Here is a 24,906-nt window from a genome sequence, read left to right as displayed (position 1 = left end):
ACATACTATTTTATTACTTACTTTTAATATACACAGTAATTGTATAAAATTTTGATGATTTTCAGCAGGAGATGCTCGCATTATGTAAATTTGATGGCTTCTATACCCCGCCATCAAATTTTTTTACCATGTGATACCAACCCGGAAATGGATTAAAATCATCCTGAGGGTGTACTGTACACCATATATGTTTATGACAAATAACATCAACACATATCTAATGATGCTTTACTCAAAGTGGTTTCTTGTTTAACTTGATATGATACTTTGACTTAAAATGAAAAACAGTTGAACAGAAGTGCGGAGGTCAAGAATAAAGGCAAGATTAGGATAGCTTATTCACAGCAGGCTTAATTAGTTTGTTCAACAATTCGATGAGGTAGTCTAAATATAAAACAACACCCTCTATTTGAACGTCATCTCTAATAAAGCTTCACTCTAGAGGAGGGGTTGAAAATACTGAATCTACATTAGATGTTCAAATAGTGGTTTTACAGTAATTTGAAGCAAAAATACATGCATTCAATCTACGAGCATTATTTTACTAAGATAGTGATAGAAAGCACGAACATAGCTAAACATAGCCAAATAGTAAACATTAAATTTAACTCAGCTTGTGCATGTTTCATTAGTTTTATATATCACATATCTTACACGTAGTTCAAAAATTTACTTGTTCGATTTGACAAACAGGGTATCACTAGGCAGGTGAGAGAAATAAATCAGCTCACCAAAAATTACGCCACTCACAACTTATAATTTTTGATGTTATATGTAGAACACAAGTAGGTTAACTCTTTCGCTACCACAAGTGATATAATACAGCCGGCAAAAAGGTTGTGTCAGAAAAGTGGCAATGTAGGATTTTAGTAAGCTTCACAGATTAAAATTATTTGTGTATGTTTAGCCAATATAAAATATGCCTACAGCCCACCCTGACTTTTTTATTTCCTTTGTTTAGGTCATTTTATTGCAATATCTTATGAGTAATGACTATGTCAGATGCATTAAAGCTGAAAATGGTTCAACAATGTTAAATCTATAAACTCTGGGTACTTTTTATTGACTATAAGGACCGCTGAAGAGTGATTATTTTGTTTTTATCCGTAATAATTTTGACGAATCATTTGTCCCGGACATGCTCATGATTATAGTGAAAATGACAAAAATGAATTTTCTAAGCTCAATTTTTTCATAACTGGGGTGTCTTCATGGTATCAGCTTTGTAAGTTGCCAAATTATACCTTTGTCAAATGTTAGGTTTTAAAAAATATGTAGCTATGTTCTGCTAAAAAAATTTGGTAGCAAGAAAGTTAGAACAATTGTTAGAAACCTTTATTTCTGACCAGCTTGACATAAATAGTGAGTGATATAAAAAGTGAAGCAATGGAAAATAATCGACTTCAGGCTGAAAACAATGTTTGTTATTTGACTTGTGCAGTTTATTAAAACTTTGAGGTTTCGTCAGTTGAGCTGAAAAGAAACTGAAAAATTACTGTTTAAGCTTTTTCAAATCTTTTTCATAAATATCAAAGCTTGTTTACAGCTGTGAAGCTGTAAAAAAATGCTGCTTGAAAGTCCACCCACTTTTATAATGACTTTGTATTGAACAATGGAAAATCAAGAAAACATAATAATTAAGTTTTGATTACATGTTGTTTTTGTAAAAATGAGTTTTACTTCATCATTTTGTCACAGTTTTTGCACTCTATCAAGTAATCTACGGTACTGTCTCTATTGCTATTTGGCAACATAACTCATTTTTTTTATCTTTTGTTGTTCAAAAATTCAGTTTTCTTCATTCTGGGTATAAATTGATCAATATGATGTGATCCTTGGTTTTTATTGAATAAAAGCTATATATATGCCTGGTTTAATGGTCGACCTGTAGAACCAAAGAACAGAATACATAGTATTCTCAAAAGATTATTCGCTTCGACATGCAACACAAAATTACCTTGAAAGCAGAAGTTGAAGTTATTAGATAATATTGAATCGTTTGTTACAGCCTTGCTTCATTGCCCAGCTTGAAAGAGCTGAACCTATCTTACAGTAGAATAGACTCTGCTGGTCCTGTTGTCATCGAAAATCTGGATTTCTTGGAAAAACTTGACATGCGCAATTGCAACCTCTCCAAATCGCCACTCAGGTAGGTGTGAAATAGTATCACTAAAACATTTGCAAGACTTTGTCGTGTTTATCAACATTACTGTTTTGGTTTCGTTTTGAACCTTTTGGCATGGTCCTGAATGCTTAAATTCAACACTTCTAAATATTAGGTTAGATTGCTGGATGAATAATTAGCCTGTACTGCACTGAAACTGACTTTATTGTAGTAAGAGACAAGTCCCTGCGTAACAAACCTATGTCTGCCTATGCGGTTTCACTTTGTAATAGACATTATTAAAATCAGTTTATCTGTTTGTAAATACGCGTTACAGCAACTCATTGTTGAGGTAATTAAGTGCAATAGACTCCATACTACGGTTTTAGGGTCAAAAATTTGTTTTAGTGGTCATATGCAAGCCGTTCATGTGGCTAAAAACTTCTCTTTGTTTAGGCAAAAATAAAATATGCATTTAGTAAGCATGTGCAAACAGTTTTTTTAGCTGAAAGTTTCTCTTTGTTCACACAAAAAGTATGAATTCTCAATGGCTAAGCGTAAAAGTTTTGCTCAGCTAAAAATTGTTTGAATCTTAATATCAACTAGTTCAGCAGTGCAAACAAAGTTGAGATCACAAGATATGGATTGCATTCAAACAAAAGCGATAGTCAGAATGCAACAAACCGAGCAATCAGTACGACACTTTTCCTCTTTATTTCTTCATTTGTTATAAGTATTGTTCATTTATGTAATATTTTTTTGAATTTATAGTTAGATTACACGGTAGGTTATTACTATTGTTTATAAATTGTACTTATAAACTAACTTATATATAAATCATTTTCTATTGCACCACAAAAACCGTTTCTGGCTCTAAACTCTAGCAAGCAAGAGTTTGGAGCTCGATAACCTTTTGTGCAATTTTATTGAATATAGTTATACATTTAAAGTGAAAACATGACTACAAATTGAAAATAATGAGCCATTTTTCCGTTTCACTTGTTTTTTGCTAAAACAATCATTCCAGATGTGTCCCTGGCCTTTGCAAACCTGACACTAGAGGGGTTATGGTCAGGTCAATCTGTTTGCAACTGCTGGACCCACTTCGTCATTTGCTGCACCAGAGATGCAAGCCAGTTGATGATCTGGTTTTGCCATTTTGCTACCTGTTTGGCAAGCCTGTTTTATGCACTGGACAATAATTTACCGGCATACCCCAGACAGTATCTAGAAAAAACCTGCATTAGCCTGAACTGTGTCGGTCATTGTAGGGGTGGTATGGGCATTAACTATGTAATACAACTTATGTTTAGACGATGGTAATAAGATGTCTGCTCTTGAACAGTTTGACAAAAATACACTGTCCACAATTAATAATGTGGTGTTGATATTATGAACAGAACATCAAAGCATAGTAACTAAGTCGCAACCAGTCAATCATTAAAATAATAATCAATAGAAAAACAATAAAACCAAAATTGTTTATTACTGCTGAGTTTACTTTAAAAAAAGTTTTCAAACCTCTCTTTTTCAAGACTTTTTCCGCTTGCATAAATTATGCTTGCACTTCAATTTATTGTTAATATGTTGAGCATGAAAATACATTAAAATTTATTTTTGCTATTTCTTTAATTAACTATTAGTCATCATATTTTTAGGTAGTGTATAACATGTAACTATGGGTTTCCAATTTGTTTTCCTAAACAACCTAAAGTGTGTATCATTTAAATTTTGACCTATAAAACTAACTTACAGAATACATTTTTTTTCTTTAGAAGTATTTGGATCAGAATGCAAAAATCAAATTTGTGTTAAAATTTTATTGTTTATAACCATATGTCACAGATTTTTGACACTGTCCACCCTTAGGTGTGCCATTGTCAGAAAAAAACTCTGATAGTTGCATTGTCATTAAAATTTGAGTTCAATTTAAAATTTTAACATGCATAGTTGCAAATTATCTAAATAATCACTCAAGCAGGTGTAAAACTTTATTCAAAATTACGTGTTTTGTATTATTTTGCTGTATTTGTGACCTTCTCCGTATGAATCTGGCAATAAAAATTTGAATTCAATCGAAAAAATTGACACGCATAGTTACAACTTCTTCAAATGATCAGTCAGGTAGATGTAAAAATTTGGTCAAAATCCCTTGTTGTAAGATTTGCTTATATTCGTATTCAAATTTATTTGTATGAATTTTTTCATTCTACTCCTTTAGGCTCAGCTGTTATGAAAACTTAGTCACGCAAGCAATGTTTCACCAACGTAATGAGGGAGAGCATAAACACAACTTAACCTAGCAGAATAATTAACATTAACATGAACATAAAGTTAAAATGATTCATCAGTCTTGTGTATCACTTATTTTATAATTCGACCATGTACTTGTTCAATTTGAGAAGCAGGGCAGGTGATAGAAAACATAAACACAACCCACCCAAAATCACGACACTCACAATTCTTAAAAGTTTGATGTGATATATTTAATTTTAGCTGAAAGAACTTTGGTAAATTGTTCATCTTGAACATGATCCCGGTTGCTGCAAAACTGACCAAAAAACTGTCTGAGTTAGACTTATAACACAGTCGTGGCATTTTCATAGCATCTGCTTTATATGACAAATGATACAGTCCCTTTTTCATTATATGATTTTAACATATACATGTATGTAATTGGGTCCCACTAAAAGAATGAATTTGCTATCAAAAGAGTTAAGGCAATCATTAGATAACTCTACTACTGTCCAGCTGGTTCTAACCCGTGATGAACTTCATTGTGAATATGTTACATGAGCAGTTTTTCAAAATGTTGAAGCGTTTTCATTGTACATTAAATAAGCTGTAAAAATGAGCCATAGGAAATCAACAAAGCACAACTATTAAGTATTGATTACTTGTAATCTTTGTGAAATTAAATTTATCGTCAGCTTTTTGTAAAAGTTTTGGCTTTCTGCCAACTCTGCATTTACACTGCCGCATTTCTATGGTAATTTGGCAGCGAAACTCATTTTCTTTGATATCTACTACTTCGATCATTCATTTTTAATAATTCTAGATTTAAAACTCCAAATAGGACATGGTTATTGGTACACCATAGGTGATTAATCAATATACGCATGGTTAGACTGTTGACCTACCAAACCAAATAACAGAATATGTTGTATTTTTGAGAAAGTACATGTATTTGTTCAAATGTAGAACCACTAACTTGGATACTAGAGTTGGAAGTGATTGGATAATTTTAGAACTTTCCATTACAGACTTGCTTCCCTGACCAGCTTGAAAGAGCTGAACCTCTCTCAAAATAAATTTAATTCTGTTACTCCTGTCGTCATGAAGAAATTGGGTTCACTGGAGAAACTCAACATGGAGTTTTGCACGTTTGCTAAATCCCAAGTCAGGTAAGACTGAAATAGTATGCCAAAGAAAAGTTATACAACACTTTGCCTTAGTGATAAAATCTATTGTATTAATTACTTCTTTTGATTTCTGGTTTTGAATGTTTAAATTCAAAACTTGTGAATAGGAAAACAGTTTTTTTTATAAAACTGTAGCCTGTACTGCAATGTAACTGACTCTATTGTAGTAAGAGTCTTGTTCCGGCATTAAAAACCTATGTGAGGCCGTGTGATTTTGCTTTGTGATGCACATTTTAAAAATCACTGGTTCATCGGTTTGTAAATATGTGTTACAACAACTTATTATTGGCATTAGTTAGTTACAATAAACTATCTACTATTTTCTCAAAGATAAAATCTGTCCTAAGCACACATGCGCAAGATGCGTATGTGGCTGAAAGTTTATCTTCATCTATGCGACAATTATGCATTGGCAAAGGGTATGCATAAAGATTTTGCTCGGCTAAAAAAATTGTTTGAATGGTAATATCAACTAGTTCTAATATCAACTAGTTCAAAAGTGTAAAAATAGCTAATGTCAGAAGATATGGGTTGCATTCAAACACAATCAACAATCAGAATGCAACGACCAAGCAATTGATAGAACATTTTGATTCAAAAGTAGGTAATTCTTTTTCTTCATTTCTCATGAGTAGTGTTTTTTATGTTATTTGTTTCCCAATATACATTTGGGTCACAGATTATGTTATTATTATATAGCTTAAAAATTGCATTTAGAAAGTAAATTGGATGTAACTATTTTTCATTGCACAAGAAAAGCCAGCTTTCACTCCAAACTCTAGCAAACATATCAATGGGTGAAATCGGCTTCTACACAATATTATCAAATATATTTATAAAGTGAAAATATGCCTACAAATTTACAATAATGAACAGTTTTTCCTAGTTTGGTTGTTTCTTGCAAAGACAGTTTTTTGGATGTGGCACTGGCCTTCACAAACCTGAACTTTAAAGGGTTAGTGTCATGTCATAATTTTCGCAACTGCTGAACCTGCTTCATCAGCTGTGCAGCAGGGATGCTCGCCAGTTGAGAAGACAATTTTGCAAAATTGCCAATTTTTTGGCAAAACCTTTCTCTACGGCTCGAACACAAATCCGCGGGCATTCCTAAACCATATTTTGAGAAAATCTGTGTCAGCCTGAATTGCGTCGGTCAGTGCGGGCTGCAGTATGGGCAGTAACTATCTAATGTACCTTATATTTAGATTGTTCTAAAAACATCTACTCATTACCAGTTTGACAAAAAGTCGTTTTTCATAATCAATAATGCTAGTGGATATAATCAAAAGAACAGCAAGACATAGTAACTATCAGCATCTCCTTTTCAGGACGTTTTTGTCTTGCATAACCTACGCTTTCACTTCAATGTCTTGTTATTAAATTGAAGGCTAAATATAATTTTTTGATAATTTTAGTTACTTTGTAGATTAATTATTAGTCATTGTATTTTCACATTATTGTCTAACATGCAACTATGGGCTTTGAATTGGTTTGACCGTACAATTTAAAATGTGTATTATTGGAATTTTGACCCATAAAAGTGACTTACATAATACATTTGCTCCTTTAAAAACATTTGGATGTGCATGCTACATTCAAACTTATTTAAAATTATAATTTTGTATAACCATATATGTTAGAATAATGACACTGAACCTCCTCAAGCAGGCCATTGTGGTAAAAAGGACACAAGTACTTGTCATTAATTATATGGGTTCAATGAAAAAACTTGACATGCGTAGTTGCAAATTATTCAAATGATCAACCATGCAGGTAAAAGCATATACATATAAAATATAAATAAATGTATACATATATACATATACAATGCAGGTAGCCATATGTAATGTTTCATTCACATATATTTTTTGGTATTTTATTTTCAGTCAGATTTCTTAGAGAAAAAGTGGTGAAAGTAATGAGACAAGGTACAAGATAATGAGCTTACTTTGTGGTTTTATTGAATAAAAGCTCAACTAAGGTAATAGAAAATAGTTCACTCTAGATTTTAATTAAAAATTTGATAGCTAGCAAAGGTCCAAAAACTTTTGCATTAACACCGCTTCTATGATTTCATTCCTATCTAATGACTGAAAGCAAATAGAAGTCGGGTTAAGTCTGAAAATATTTCTATTATCAAATTTTAGTTAACTTTAAAAGCAAAAGTTGGGTGGTTATATGAAAGCAATAAATCTATTAACCTCTTTTTGATAAGCTTTTTCAGCATTGGAAAAACTAAAATTAGATGAAGTGTACTACATGTAATATAAGTAAATAGCAAACTAAACTCTTATAAATTTTCTTGGTAATTCATAATGAAATAAAAACAATGCTTAACGTGTCTAGATCTACAACTGAACAAGTAATTTTATTCATTTTTGTAATGCAATGGAGTTACTAGCCCGTTGATGGAGAATATTTCACTCTGAATTTTAATTACCTCATAACCTGTGTTTAAATGCGATATTTATCTGATGAACGCCTTTATCTGAATGCCACCTCTAATATGACGCCACAGAGAAGGGTAACAAAATACAGTGCCATCCTTTAAGTGAAGGACATTGCCATTTGACTTCCTTGATCTTTGTGAACCCACAATAAAATTTGGTCTGTGAATTAGAGTCTAAAAATTGGTAATGTTTCACTAGTGTTACATCTCTAAACTTCAGGTAATTTCTAATGATTAAAAAAACCACTAAAGAGCAATTATTTAGTTTTTAGCTGTAATAATTTTGAGGAATCTTTCGTCTCGAACAAGTTCATTGTTGCAGAAAAATTGACCAAAAAACTGCCTTAGCTCATTTGTGTCATAGTTGTGATGTGTACACGGCAACTTTGTAATATGACAAAGTATTCAAATTTATTCAAGAGTTAGATTTTTAAAAATATGGAATTTTGTCCCGCTTAGATTTAATTTGATAGCAAAAAACTGAGGTAATCATTATAAACTTTTATTCCTGACCAGCTTGACCTAAAAAGTAAGCAATTGGAAAATTGGAAATATTGGAAATATTTGACTCCATGTTGAAAGTAAGTTTTAATATGCGACTTATGCAGTTTATTAAAACTTTGATGTTTTGTTAGTTGAGCTCAAAAATTTCTAAAAAATTTTTAAAGTTTTTTTTAAGCTATCAAAGCTGTCTTATGGCTGTGAAGCTGAAAAAAATATTGCTTGAAAAGGCAACCACTCCCGTGTTAATTTTCTATTGAACAATAGAAAATAAACAAAATATAATTATTAAGTTTTGATGATATGTAGTCTTTGTAAAATTAAATTTTATCTCATATTTCTGTCACAGTTGCTGCCCCTGCCAAGTCTGCATTTACGGTACTACCTCTATTGTAATTTGGCAACATAACTAATTTTCCTTTGCTGTCTAATTATTCAGTTTCTTGTTTGTTCTACATGTAGATATACAATTGTCAACATGATGTGATTATTGGTTACTATTGAGTGATAACTCTATATAAGCCTAGTTGAATGATTGACCTGTAGAACAAAAAACATAGCTCATTGTATTGTCATGGAAATATTTGCTTCAACATGCAACAACTAACCTTTAATGGAAAGGTTGAATTCATTGGATAACTTTAACCTTTGGTTACAGACTTGCTTCACTGCCCAGCTTGAAAGAGCTAAACCTCTCTCACAGTACAATGGATTCTGCTCGTCTTGTTTTCCTCAAAACTCTGCATTCCCTAGAGAAACTTGACATGCGCTACTGCAGCTTCTCTAAATCGCCACTCAGGTAGGTGTAAAATAGTATTGCAAAATACTTTCGCAAGATTTTGTTGCGTTTTTGAACATTACTGTGTTAGTTTCTGCTTTAACTTTTTTTAATAATCCTGGATTTTCAAATTCAAAAGCTGTTAATAGGAAGTTAGATTGCTCGAAAAAAACACTTAGTCTGTACTGCACCGTAACCAACCACATTGCGTTACGAGACTTGTCCCAGCGTAACAACATTTTCGGCTTTCTGAAAACTCTACATTTACGCTAGCTGGTGTCTATTGTAAACTGGGAATATAACTCATTTTCTTTGATATTTGTTTATTTGTCTACTTTGTTAATTCATTTCATTCATTCTAGGTTTAAAATGCTCAGTATAACAAGATTATAGATTTACACTGAGAGGTTAGCCTGTTCACCTGTAAAACCAAACAACACAATATGTGGTATGCTTGTGGAATTAGTTGCTTCAACGTAAAACAAGTAACTTTGAAAGCAAAGTTTGAAGTTGTTGGATAAATTTTGAACTTGATGTTACAGACTTGTCTCACTGGCCAGCTTGAAAGAGCTGAATCTCTCCTACAGTAAAATAGATTCTGCTAGCCCTGTGGTCATTGAAAGTATAGATTCGCTAGAGAAAATTAACATGGAGTCTTGCGAGTACGATAAACTCCAACTCAGGTAAGACTAAAATAGTATCCTTAAGAACTCACACAAGACTTTCCCCGTTTATGAAAATTATTGTATGAGTTTCTTCATTTAACCTTCTTGCATGGATCTGAGTTTTTAAATTCAAGACGGGTTAATAAACAACCAGGATGCTTTTTAAACAATTAGCCTGTGTACCACACTGCAACCGACTCTATCATAGTAAAAAACTTGTTCCGACCTAGCAAACCTATGTGAGGCCGAGTGGGTTCACTTTGTGATGAACATTTTAAAAATCATTTTAACAGTTTGTAAATTTGTGTTACATCAACTAATTATTGCCATCAATAACTTTTTGTTTTTAATATATATTTTGGTCACAGGACAGGTTATTATTGTTATATAGCTTACGAATTGCACTTATAAATTAATTTACATATAACTAATTTTTTATTGCACAAAGAAAGCCAGTTTTGGCCTTAACCTCTAGCAAAGATATTAATGGCGGCAATGGGCTTTTATGTAGTCTTATTCAATATAGTTATAACAAAAATTGGACTACAAATTTCAAATGCTGAACCATTTTCCCAGTTTGGTTGTTTCTTGCTAAGACAGCTTTTTTTGGATGTGCCGCTGCCCTTCAAAAACCTGACTCTAAAAAGCTTCAAGGCCATGTGGTTGTTTTTGCAACCGCTGAACCTGCTTCAACAGCTGTACAGCAGGGATGCTAGTCAGTTAAAAAGATCATTTTGCAATATTGCCACTCTTTTGGCAAGATCTTTCTATATTGACCAAACAAAAGTTTGCTGGCTTTTTCTTGGCCACATCTGGGAAAAATCTGTGTCAGCCTAAAGAGCATTGGTCAGGGCAGGGGTTGGTTTGGATAGTAACTATCTAATGTAACTTGTATTTAGGTTCATGTAAAAACGTCTAAGCACAACCAGTTTGACTAAAAGTCATTTTCCATAATAAATAAGGTGATGTTTATATTATCAACAGAACATCAAAACATAGTAACTAAGCCCCAACTAGTCATTCATTAAAAATAATAACATGACTAACAGAAAAGCAATAAAACCAAATTGTAAAATTATTTCTGAGTTTTCTTAGATAATTTACTCAAACAGATTGTTTCACAACATATCTTTGTCAGAAGTTTTTCTATTTGTGCATCTTAAGCTCGCTCCTCAATGATTTGTTTTTAATTTTGAAATTGAAATATAATTCAAACTAACTTTGTTACTTCATTGATTAATTATTAGTCATTGTGTTTTTATGTTACTGTATAATGTGTAACTATGGGCTTCCCATTGGTTTGACCATACAGTGCCAAGTATGTTTGATTACAGAATACTTACAGAATACAAATGTAATTTTAGTAATATTTAGATCAGCATGGAAAAGTCTACTTCGTGTTAACATTTTTTTTGTTTATAACCATATGTTACAGATTTATGACACTGTCTACCCTTAAGTGTTCCGTTGCAGGAGAGAGAACACCGATAGTTGTATTGTCATTAAAAATTTTAGTTCGATTAAAAATGTTGACATGCATATTTGCTAATTATCTGAATTATTACTCAAGCGGATACAAAACTTCATTCAAAATGACTTTTTGTATTATTTGGTTCCATTTGTGACCTTCTCCGTATCATTTTTTCAGGAAAGAAATAAAAAATTTAGGTGTAAAAATAAAGAACTTGGCATCGTAGTTACATTTTATTCATATGATCAAACAGAGAGATTTAAAATTTTATTCAAAATCCTTTGTTGTAATTTTTAAGTATATTCTAAGTTTCTTTGTATGAGTTTTTTCTTTAGACTGCTTTGATCAGCTGATATGAAAATTTATGCACACCCAACTGATGTTTCACCAGTGTAATGAGGGAAAGAATATACACAGCAAAACCTAGCCCAATAGTTAACATTAAACTTAACATTAAGTTAAAATGGTTTATCAGTTTCATGTATGACATACCTTATAATTAGACAATGTACTTGTTCAATTTGACGAGCAGAACTTTGCTAGGCGAGTGATAGAAACATAAACACAACCCACCCAAAATCACGACACTTACATTTCCTAAAATTTTGATGTGAAATATTTATTTTTAGCTGAAACAACTTTTATGAATGGTTAATCTCAGTCATGCTTTTGGTTGTAGCAAAAATGACTAAAAGACTGTCTGAGTTGGACCTGTAGCACAGTCGTGGCATTTTTATGGCATTGGATTTATATGACAACTTATACATACCCTCTATAAACATTTCATTTTAACATATATGTAATTAGGTTTCATTAAAATAATGAATTTGCAATCAAAAGAGTTAAGGCAATCGTTATAAACCTCTACTCCTGTCCAGCTGGCTCTAACCCATGCTGAACCTCACTGGTAATATGCCACATGTGCAACTTTCAAAATGTTGAAGTTTTGTTATGGTACATGAAAGAAACTGTGAAAAGTAGTGATATAAAATCAACAAAACATAATTATCATATTTTGATTATTTGCGGTCATTGTGAAATTAGATTTTATCTCATTTTTAGACAACGTTTTGACCTTTTGCCAACTGTGCGTTTACACTGCCATGTCTCTATTGTAATCTGGCAATAAAACTCATTTTCTTCAATATTTACTGCCTCGCTGATTCGTTTTTCTTAATTCTAGATTTAAAATGCTGAATATAACATGATTATTATTTTACACTGAGTGCTTACTCAATATACACATGGTTAGACTGCTGACTTGTAAAACCAAATAAAAGAATATTTTGTATTCTCGTGAAATAAATTATTTTAATGTGGAACCAGTAACTTGGATTGCAGAGTTTTAAGTCATTAGATAATTTTAGGACCTTCCATTACAGATTCGCTTCACTGGCCAGCTTAAAAGAACTGACTCTCTCTCACAATAAATTCGATCCTGTTAGCCCTGCTGTCATGAGAAATATTGGTTCACTGGAAAAACTCAACATGGAGTTTTGCAAATTTGCTAACTCTAAAGTAAGGTAAGACTGAAATAGTATCCCAAAGAAAACTTATACAAGACTTTGCCTTGTTGATGAAAATCATCGTATGGGTTTCTTCTTTTGATCACATTGTACTGTTTCGAATGTTTAAATTTAATTCGCACAAATAGAAAACTGTTTTTTTAGAATTAATCAGCCTGTCCTGCAGTGTAACCAAATCTATCGAAGCAAGAAACATCTCCGACATGGCAAACCTATGTGAGGCTGTGTGGTTTTGCTTTGTGATGCACCTCTCTAAAATCACTTTTTTGGTTGGTAATTTTATGTTACAACTCATTATTGGTGTTAGTAGTACAATAAACTCTGTACTACTTTTTCTGCAATAAAAACAGTTCTTAGTACGCACATGCAAAATGTTTGTGTGGCCGAAAGTTTCTCTTCATATTCATGAAAATTTTATATAGTTACAATAAACTCTCTACTACTTTTTCTGCGATAAAAACAGTGCTTAGTACGCATGTGCAAAATGTTTATGTGGCCGAAAGTTTCTCTTCATCTACACAACAAGTTTATATTCTTTAAAGCTATGCGTAAAAGTTTTGCTTGACTCAAAAATTGTTTGAATGGTAATATCAGCTAGTTCAGCAGTACAACAATACATGGTGTCAGAATATATGGATTGCATTCAAACAAAATCTCAGAATACTTTACTCAGAATATTTCACAAGAAAGCTTTTGATTTTTCTGCTAATCCGCTATTCAACCTAAATAGAATTTCAACTATTAAAAAGTTATACAAATACAAAGTACTGATAAAAGCACAAAACCTATTTTATGAAATAAACCAAAACAGGACAATAACACATTTAACTACTCGTCAAACACACATATACCTAAAAATACCATTGTTTAAATCAAAAGCTGGTCAATGTTGTTTGAATTATCAAGAGTCATTGCTATGGAATCTACTACCGGTTACACTGCATAAAATTGTAAATGCTAATTCTTTCAAAAATGAACTGAAATGCTACCTCAGACAACCAGACTAGACTAAACTAACTAGACAGACTTCTGCTGACACTACTTTCAGGTTCCGCGTCTTGATTAGCCTTGCTATTGCGCGCAGGGACCTCATCATCACTTTTCCTGGAGTGACTTTTTTTCTATTTATCCTGTCCTTTTAAACTGTAAGAAACACTCTTCATATTATTTTTTGTGATAGTAATATTATAGATGGAAATAAACAAACAAACAAGCAAACAAAACAAACAAAAGCATCAACCAAAATGCAACTGACCAAGCAATTGATGAATTATTGTGATACACAAATAGTTCATTTATTTCCATATGTTTATCATTATTGTTTTTATGTTATTTGTTTATTAATATATATTTTGGCTCACAGGCTATGTTATTATTATATAGCTAACAAATTGCACTAATGAGTAAAATTGTATATAACATATTTTCTATTGCACAAAAAAGTCGGCTTTGACTTCAAATTCTAGCAAACCTACCAATGGGTGAAATGGGCTTTTACGCAATAGTATTGAAAATAAGTTATTAAGTGAAAAAGGGCCTACAAATTTAGAATAACGAACCATTTTCTCAGTTTGGTTGTTTCTTGCAAAGTCAGGATTTTTCTGATTGTGGCACTAGCCTTCACAAACCAGACACTGAAAGAGGGCTATATGGTTTTTTTGCAACTGGTGAACTTGCTTCATCAGCTGTGCAGCAGGGATGCTAGCCATTGGAAAAGATGATTTCGCATTATTGCCAATACTTTGGCAAAATCTTTATCTACGGCTTGAAAAAAGACTTGCTGGTGTTCTCCAAACCATATCTTGAGAAGATTTGTGTCAAACTAAACCGCATCGGCCAGGGACGGGGTCGGTATGGGCAGTAACTGTTTAATGTAACATAGATTTAGACTCTTGTACAAACATCTACTCAGGACCAATTTGACAAAAACATTTTTCGTAAAAAATAAGGTGATGTTGATTTCATGAACAAAACAGCAAAACATATTAACTAAATTGCAAAAAGTCATTTATTAAAATTAATTATATGAAAAATAGAAAAACAAAAACAGAAAAAGCTAACATACTGCTTAGTTTATTATGAAGAAAATATACCAAGTTTTACAACATCTCTGTGTGAGGTCTTTTCATTCTGCATAACCTATGTTTCCGCTTCAAAGTCCTTTTATTAAATTGAATTTTTAAATGAACGCTAATTCTCTCAGTCACTTCTTTGATTTTTTATTAGTCATTGTATTTTTACATTGTTGTATGCAACTATGAGCTTCAAATTGGTTTGGCCATTCAACTTAAACTGTGCATCATTGGAATTTTGACCCATAAAACTGACTTACATTTTTCTTTTAGAAACATGTGAATCCGCATGATACAATCAACTTTGTACTAAAATAAATAAGTTTATAACAATTTGTAGCGGATTTACGACACTTTCCCCCTTATGCGCCATTGTGGTAAAAGACCTTCACTAGTTGTGTTGTGATTAAACATTTGGGTTCAATGAAAAAATTTGACCTGGGTAGTTACGAGTTATTCAAATGATCAATCAGGCAAATACATAAGCATACAAATCAAAACAGGTGATCAGATGGAAAATCTCTTTAAAAAAATATTTCTTAGTATGTTATTTTCAGTCATATTTCTTAGAGTATAAGTGGTGTTTATAAGATAATAAGCACACTTGGTGATTTTAATGATACTTGTATATTATTTCAAAGCTTTACTGAGGTCATAGAAAATAGTTCACTCTGGATCTTGATTAAATTTTTGATAAGTAGCAAAGGTATATGTAGGCTGCAAAACAGTATTAATGCTGCTTTTATGATTTCATCCCTATCTAGTGCCTGTAGCAAATAGTAGTCGGATTAGCTCTGAAAATTCTTTCGGTATTAAATTTTGGTAACATTTCATAGCAAATTTTGGGTGGTTATATAAGATCAAATAACCTATTAATCTTTTTTTGATAAGCTTTTTCAGCATTGGAAAAACTGAAATTAGATGAACTGTACTAATATAAGTTAATGGCAAACGAATGTTTTTTTTAATTTCCTGATATTTTACAATAAAATCAAAAAATTCTCTAAATGTCTATATCTACTACTGAAAAAGTACTTTATTCATTTTTGTAATGCATTCAGTTACTTGCCTGTTCATGGAGAATATTTAACTCTGAATGTTAATTGCTGTATAACCTCTATTTAAAAGTGATCTTTATCTGATGATGACCTTTATTTGAATGCCATCTTTAAAAGTATGCCACAAAGAAGGGTAACAAAATACAGTGCTATCATTGAATTAAATGACACAGCTAATTGACTTCGCTGATTTTTATGAACCTACAAAAGAAAATGGTCAATGGAAAAGAGTCCACAAGCCAGTAAGAGAAATTACAAATGGCGCTATAGTAAATACATTGTTATTTTCGACAATTGCAGTAATACTAATAACTGTAATCAATAAAAATTAATTATTGGGCGCTTTTTGTGCGGCTGCCATAGATTTTGTGGCTGCTTTTCTGAGAATATTCAATGTCACGATAGTCAAAACTAGACCCTGGTTAGAAGTCGCCAAGGCCTAAATCTGATCCATTGTCTCAGTTTGTCCTTTTTGTGAATTAAATTCTGATTAATAAACTTTAAAACATCTGATGAACGATGATAAAACTCTTTAAAATCAATGTACAACATTTAATGGCATCCATTGCTATGAGGTAAAGAACTTTTAACTTGAAAAGTTGAGGTATTCTCTTTGAATCTTTGAAAGTGACACTATTGAGACATTTAGTAAGTGTATCTTAACATTTTTTACTCAAAACAGTTACTTGTTTAACTCAGTCCAATACTTTGATTTAAATACCAAAAACTGTAGAGCACAAATGCTGAGGTTGATGGTATTATTGTTTCTTTGCATGAAAGGAAATACAAATTATAGGCGACATTAGCATTGATTTTACAAATGAGCCAAAATTTATTTTCTCAAAGTTCTGGTGAGTTAGTCAATATACATATACAGCACTAGCCACTATTTGATTGTCAGCTCTAATCCAACTTCACTCTAAAGAAGGGGGTAAAAAAAACAGTTTTTGAATTTTCAAATTACTGTTTTAAGGGAATTTGAAGAGGTAATACATGTGTTTAACCCAACAAGCAACATTTCACTAAGGTAGTGATAAACAGTATAAACACAGCTACACCTAACCCAATAGTAAACATTAAATTTAACTCAAATGATGGATGTTTCATTAGTTTTATGTATTACATACCTCATAACTCGCCAATGAACTTGTCTAGTTTTTGAACTTGTCCAGATTTTCACAAGGCAGGTGATAGAAAAAATAAACTCAGCTCACCCAAAATTACACTATTTATAAAAATTACACTTTTTTAAAAATCACTATTTATAAAGTTTGATGTTATGAATAGAAAACAAGTAAGTTAGCTCTTTTGCTACCAAAAGCCATGCTAAGCCATATATAAAAGCAATGTATGCTTCATCCAATTACGATAATCAGTGTACATTTTGCCAATATAAAGTATGTCTACAGCCTATCCAAGTATTTGTATTTTATTTGTTCAGGTCATTTTACTGCAGTCTTATGAGCAACAACCAGTCATGTCAGATGCATTACAGCTGCAAATGTTCAAATGTTTCACTAATGTTACATCAAAGAACTTTGAGTAATTTCTAACAATTAAAACAACAATTGAGGAGTGACTGTTTGGTTCTTAGCTGTAATGATGCCTTTTATCTCGGACGAGCTCATGGTTGCAGTAAAAGTGACCTAAACACTGTCTTAGCTCAACTTGTGTCATAGTTGTGACCTCCACATAGCTTCAGTTTTGTTATACGGCAAATTATTAATACTTTTTTCAAATATTAGATTTACAAAAATATGCAATCAAGTCCCTCTATAAGATTTAATTTTATGGTGAAAAATGAAGTTAATCGTTAGAAACTTTTAGTCCTGACCAGCTTGACCTAACTAGTGAGGAATATATGAAATAAAGCTGTTAGACATATTTGACTCCATATTAAAGGTAAGTTTTGTAAAGCGATTTGTGCAGTTTATTAAAACTTTTAAGCTTTGTTAGTTGAGCTGAAAAAAGTGACCTGTAGAGCCAAAAAACAGAAAAAATTGTATTCTCATAGAAATATTTGCTTCAACATGAAACAAAGAACTTGGAATGCAAAGTTTGAATTCATTGGGTAGTTTTTAGCATTTTGTTACAGACTTATTTCACTGCCCAGAATAAAAGAGCTGAACCTTTCTTACAGTAATATGAATTCTGTTCGTCCTATTCTTCTCAAAAATCTGGATTCTTTAGAAAAACTTGGCATGCACCATTGCAACCTCTCCAAATCACCACTCAGGTAAGTTTGAACTAGTATTGCAAAATACTTTTGCAAGGATTTGTCACATTTATGATAATTACTGTCTGAGTTTCTGTTTTAATCTCTTTCACAATCCTGAATGTTCAAAATCAATAACTACTAATAAGAAGTTAGATTTTTGGACAAATACTTTGCCATTGATGCACCGTAACCATATACATTGTGGTAAGAGATTTTTCTCATTGTAACTAACCCATATCAACCCATGTGGTTTCATGTTGTCCTAGAAGATATTAAATTTAGTTTACCGGTTTGTAAATGTGTTACAGAAACTATTTTTGACCCAATTAGTCACAATAGACTCCATTTTGCGGTTCCAAGGTAAAATATATTCTTAACACACATGTGCAAGCTGTACATGCAGCTAATATAATTTGTTATCTACATGAAAAGTAAAATATGCACTTAGCACGCAGGTGTAAGCTGTGCATTTGGCTGAAAATTTCACTTTATTTATGCAAAAAGTTTGTATTCTCAATGGCTACACATACAAGTTTTGTGCAGCTAAAAAAATTGTTTGGATCCTAATACAAACTATTTCAGTGGTGCAAAAATGAGTTGCTGCCAGAAGGCAAGGATTGCATTTAAAAAAGCAACAGTCAGATTGCAACTAGCCAATCGATCGGCAAAATATTTTTGTCCAAAATTGTACTTATTTTTCTTCATTGGTTTAAGTGTTGTTTTTTATGTGATTTATTTCTAAATATATATTTGATCTATGTGTTAGCTTATTCTTACATAATTTATAAATTCTATTTATAAATTAACTTATATATAAATAATTTTGTATTGAACCAAGAAATACACTTCAAGAAATATGACTTCAAACCCTGCCACAAAAACAATGAGTTCAATGACCTTTTTTGCAATATTTTTGAGCATAGTTTTAAAGTGAAAATATGTTTGCAATTTTAGAATGATGAACAGCTTTATCAGTGTAGACGTTTTTTGCTAAAACAGTCTTTTTAGATTTGCCACAGACTTTTGTAAACCTGATACTAGAAGGGTAAAGGGGATGTCCTTCTTTTTTCCAACTGCTGAACCTGTTTCATCAGCTGTTGCACCAGTGAGGCGAAGCCGTCGACGATGTGTTTTTGCAACATCGCCATTTTTTGTGGCGAGCCTTTTATTTACTGAGTGAGCAGCAAATTGCTGGCATTCTCCAGACCGTATGTTGAAAAAGCCTGAGTCAGCCTAAACTTCATCAGCCGGTGTGGGTGTCAGTAAAGACAGTGACTATCTAATGTAACTTATATTTAGATTCTTGTGATTTTCATTGATTCATTTTCTTGATTAGTCATTTTTCCTAATAAAAAGTTGTTGTTGATTTTATTAACACACCAGCAAAACATAGTAACTAAGTCGTAACCGAGCATTCATTAACAGCAATAATCTGGCCAATAGAAATTAATAAAACAATAATAACTGTGTTTCTTTAATGCAAATGATTTGTCAGAAATTTTGCGATAGTGGTAGTCACTAAACATTTTGTTACTTATCATTTTAGAGTATTTTGTCCTGAATAAGATGCATTTGACAGGGAAATTATATATGCATTCTTGAATGGATTACATATATACATATGATTCCTGAGATATTGCATAGAATCTAGTGGTATATCAAATTTTCCAAAATTCGTTTGAAATAATATGGTAAAAATAGCGAATTTAGCTCAGTAACGAAAAAGTTAATATGCGATATGTGCAATTTTTTAAAATGTTAAAGCTTTGTAATTGTACAGCAAAGCGGCTGTAAAAATAAACCATAGAAAAATAGCAGATCATAATTATTAAATTCTGGTTATACGCAGTAATGGTAAAATTAAATGTTACCCCATGTTTTTGTCACAGTTTTAGCCTTCTGCAAACTCTACACTTACAGTGGCTTATATCTATAGTAATTTGGCAATACAACAAATTTTCTTTGAAATTTATCACTTTTTTTATTGTTTCCAGTCATTCTAGATTTAAAATGCTCAACATGACAAGATTATCGATTTACCCTGAGTGGTTAGACTGTTGACCTGTAGAACCAAATAACAACTATAGTGGTGTGCAAAATTATGGCAACCCCTTTGCAAAGTGTTATCCAATAGCATCTCTGGCCTCATATCTCATTTCAAACTAGTCTAATTCTTTACATCTATAAATCATTCTAAGCTAAATGTATGACCTTTTCATTTAATTTGGTGAAAGTGTTTGTTTCATCGTTTACAAAAAGCTAAAGAGCTTACTTTACTTCTAATCTCTAAACTCATTGTAAACTTGTCACTCGCTTAACCACCCCAAACAGAGTATTTGAAGTATTCTAATCTGCTAAGCATTGCACAGAATGTTGAAGACGTGTAAGAAACTTATCAACAATGCAAAACTATCTCAAGACTCTCAAATCTATCTCAATAATGACCAGTGGGCTATAACAGTCGACTCACAATGACCAGCGATTTCCTTTTTAAAATTACATCTCAACATTAGGTTGACTGATAAGAACAGAGCTGTAATCATTCAAGTTCACCAGCAGGGAAAATCAAACAAGCGGATTGCTAAGGAGGTTCAATGTTTCATGAAAGGTGTTGTTGGCAAATTCAACAGATGGAATTCAACAGGCATGACAAATAATGATAAAGGCATAGGAAGAAAACGCAAAATCTCTACCAGAGATGACTGCAGTTCGGTGCGACTTTCATTTTCTAACAGAAAGAAAACCGGCACTGACCGGCGAAGAGAATGGAAAAATTCTAATAGAGTAGAAGCCTCATCTTCATTAGTGAAGAGAAGACTAATTGAAAATGAATTGAGAGGATGTGAAGCAACACAAACTCACTACTGTTCAAAAAAGCAGAGGGAGAAACTTGCCGATACCCAAAAAGTTGAGTTTCTAAACTGGCCCGCACAATCTTTCAACTTCAATTCGATAGAAAATTTATGGCAACAAGTGGGCATAGATTTTAGCAAGCACAAACCTACTAGCAAAAGAGAACTGATTGAGAATATTATTGAGGCCTGGCATTACGAAGTGACACCTATACAAACTTGAAAGCTTGTTGACAGCATGCCAAGGTGGTGTCGCGGTGTAATCAGAAATAAAGGCTGGCCAACAAAGTACTAGACGTCAATTTTAAACTCAACAGCTCTTTTTAGGCCACCATAACTTGTACAAAAAGTTTAGCTTGTAAGTTTCCCTCAAATAAGCAATGTTTGATGCCAAACCACTTCGAACACTTTCACTATAGCGACAAAATCTCCACCGTTAAAAATATATATTTTCCAGTTAAACAAAAAGCAGTTAGAGTGTGACAGAATTCAAATGCATCTTTGAGTTGCTCACAAATCTTTGAGCTAAATGATGTATAAAATTGCTTACTTTTTTTTATTTCACGCACAAAACTTTGCAATGCAACGTGGTGCTTGTCATATTGCGCAGGGGGTTGCCATAATTTTGCACTGCACTAACTTTGAAAGCATAGTTTGATTCATTGAATACTTTTATGAACTTACATTACAGAATTGAATCAATGGCCAGCTTGAAAGAGCTGAATCTCTCATACAGTAAGATGGATTCTGCAAGTCCTGTTGTTATTGAAAGCATGAATTCGCTGGAGGAAATTAACATGACGTCTTGCAAGTTTGATAAATTCCATCTTAGGTAAAACTTAATTAATATTCTAGAGAAAACTTATGCAAGACTTTGCCTTGTTTATGAACATTATTGTATGAGTTTCTTCTTTCAAACTTCTTGTACCATTTAACTACCGTAAAACCTCCATATTCAAATACCATCTTTATTAGAGCGTCCCTTTTATGGGAACGCCAACTCTAATGGAACACCAAGAAAAAAAGTAAAATATACGGTGCCATATTTTAATGGGATGACACTACTATTTGACCTTTTTGATCTTTATGAAGAACCATAGAAAGTGGTCAATAGAAAAGTATTCACAAACCGGTACTAATATGACAAATAGTTTTACAGAAATTCCATTGTCTTTTTCATCATTATTTTTAATGTTATTCAAAAAAAATTAATTGTCCAGCACCAGCTGTGGGGCTGCCATACATTTTGTGACCGCATTTCTGAGAATATTTGTTGTAGCAATCATCACAACTAGACCTTTGTTCGAAATCGGTACAGTTTAAAACCGATTCATTGTTTTCAGTTTGGTTTATAATGTAGATTAGAACCTGACTAAAAAACTTTAAAGTGTTTTATGAACAATGAGAAAACTTTTCAATAACAGAATATGACATGTAAAAACAGTCATTGTTCTTGTGCAAGAAAGGCCATTCTCTAACTGTGTAACTTTGTGTATTTTTTTTTTAAACTCGGAGAGCAACACCGCTATAACAGTTAATAACTTTATCTTACTATGTTTTACTCAAAGCAGTTTCTTGTTAAACCCAGTCTGAAACTTTAACTTGGATAAAAAAGCTAAACAAAAAGGCTGAGGTTAACGGCATTAAAGTCTCTTGCATAAAGGAAAGTACAAAATATAGGCAAGAATAACAATGAAAGTTATTTTCCCAAAATTCTGACGAACTAGTCGATATATGGAGCAACACCCGCTATTTGAATGTCAATTTTTATAAACCTTCACTCTATGGAGAAGGAAAAATTGCAGAACCTACTTGTACCCACTCGAATTAATGTTTTATGGTAATTTAAAGTGACAATCTAACGAACAATATTTTACTTTGATAGTGATAGAGAGTATAAACGCAGCTAGCCTTGCCCAATAGTGAACATTAAATTAAACTCAGATGATGGATGTTTCATTAGTTTTACATATCAAATGTTATATAATTTGGACAGTGTACTTGGTAAATTTAACAAGCAAACATTCACTAGACAGGTGATAGAAAACATAAACTCAACTTTTCCAAATTTATGCCACTCAAAGTTTCTAAGTAAAATAATTCTAATTTATATTTATTATATAGAAAACATATATGTTAGCTTTTTTGCTACCACAAACCATATGGTACGGCTTGGCGAAGTGTTTGTTCTTTACAATCAGCAATGTGTGACTTTATTAGGCTTCATGCAATTACAATTACATGTATTTGTTTACTTTTCGCCAATATGAAATATTTCTACAGCACATCCTTCTATTTTTATTTAAAATTTTTCAAATCGTTTTATCACAATACCGTATTTGCAATGACCAGTCATGTCAGATGCATCCACAGCTGCAAATATGTCATTCTTGCTAAAACTTTCAACTTTGGGTAATGTCTATCGATTGTTGAGACCACGAAAGAGCAATTAATTTGCTTTTAGCTGTAATGATTTTGTTGGATCGTTTATCTCAAACACGCTCACGGTTGTAGCAAAAGTGACAAAATCTGTCTACACTTAATCTGTGTTAAACATGTGGGGTGTACAGATCATCACATTTTTGATATAAAAATTATTAGATACATGTTTCCATTATTAGATTTTATTTAACATGCAATTTATTCCCCATAAAATAATTAATTTGATAGCAAAAAAGTTAGGGATATAGTTAGAAACCTTTATTCCTTAATAGTTTACCATAGCAAGTATGCAACTTATTAAGAAAAGCTATAGGACATTTTTGACTCTATGCTGAAATCAATTCTTATAGTATGCACCTTGCGCAGTTTACAAAAAACTTTCAAGTTTTGGTAGGTGAGCTGGATAAGCTGAAAAATTACTAAAGTTTTTCCAGATTTTTTCATAGCTACAGTATTAAAGCTTTTTTTACGACTGTGAAGCTGTCGGAAAATATTGGTTGAAAAGTTCACAACTTTTGATTTGATTTTCTATTGAGCACTACAAAGTCGACAAAATAGAAATATCAGGATGTGATAATATATAATCTTTGTAAAACTAATTTTCACTTCATCTTTTTTCAAAGTTTCTGCATCTTGCCAAATCTGTGTTTACGGTAGCTTGTCTCTATTGTAATTTGGCAACAAAACTCATTTTTTTTAATTTTTTGCTTTTCAATTATTAAGTTTTTTATTCTGGATATACAATGATCAATATGATGTGATTCTTGATTTCAGTTAGGTGATTACTCCATTTATGCCTGGTTAAAAGGTTGGCCTGTTGAAACAATCAACATAAAATGGTGTATTCTCGTAGAAATATTTGCTTCAGCATTGAATGATAACTCTGATTCAGACGTTGAGGTCATTGGATAGTTTTAAACCTTTTGTTACAGACTTGCTTCACTGCCCAGCTTGAAAGATCTGAGCTTCTCTCACAGTAAAATGGGTTTTGCTAGTCCTGTTGTCTTGGAAAGTCTAGATTCCTTAGAGAAACTTAACATGGAGTCTTGCAAGTTCGATCACTCCCAACTCAGGTAAAACTGAAATATTATCCTAAAGAAAACTTATGCAAGACCCTGCCTTGTTTATGAACATTACTGTATGAGTTTCTTGTTTCAACCTCCTTGTACATTTCTGAATGTTTAAATTCAATACCTTAAAATAGGAAATTAGGTTGCTGGATAAATATTCAGCCTGTGCAGAACTTTAACAGACTCTATCATAGTAAAAGACTTGTTCCAACATAACAAGCATTTGTGAGACGGTGTGGTTTCACATTGTGATGCACCTTTTTAAAAGATGTTTATTG

At 32.2% G+C, this 24,906-nt stretch overlaps 1 protein-coding gene across 1 annotated transcript in view; it reads left to right on the top strand.

Moving 5' to 3' along the window:
* The window catches only part of LOC137398055 (leucine-rich repeat and death domain-containing protein 1-like), a 52,058-nt gene that overhangs the window by 10,276 nt on the left and 16,876 nt on the right, over window positions 1-24,906 (top strand). Inside the window, exons 4-11 of the mRNA XM_068084156.1 lie at window positions 2,009-2,149; window positions 5,368-5,508; window positions 9,135-9,275; window positions 9,797-9,937; window positions 12,773-12,913; window positions 18,142-18,282; window positions 21,808-21,948; window positions 24,491-24,631. Coding sequence (XP_067940257.1) covers window positions 2,009-2,149; window positions 5,368-5,508; window positions 9,135-9,275; window positions 9,797-9,937; window positions 12,773-12,913; window positions 18,142-18,282; window positions 21,808-21,948; window positions 24,491-24,631 — 1,128 coding nt within the window. The remainder of the gene's footprint in view (window positions 1-2,008; window positions 2,150-5,367; window positions 5,509-9,134; window positions 9,276-9,796; window positions 9,938-12,772; window positions 12,914-18,141; window positions 18,283-21,807; window positions 21,949-24,490; window positions 24,632-24,906) is intronic.

Source organism: Watersipora subatra, chromosome 6 (genome assembly GCF_963576615.1).
Source record: "Watersipora subatra chromosome 6, tzWatSuba1.1, whole genome shotgun sequence".
NCBI classification, from domain to species: domain Eukaryota; kingdom Metazoa; phylum Bryozoa; class Gymnolaemata; order Cheilostomatida; family Watersiporidae; genus Watersipora; species Watersipora subatra.
Note: the sequence above shows the minus strand (reverse complement) of the source record. Positions and strands in the feature narration are given on the sequence as shown.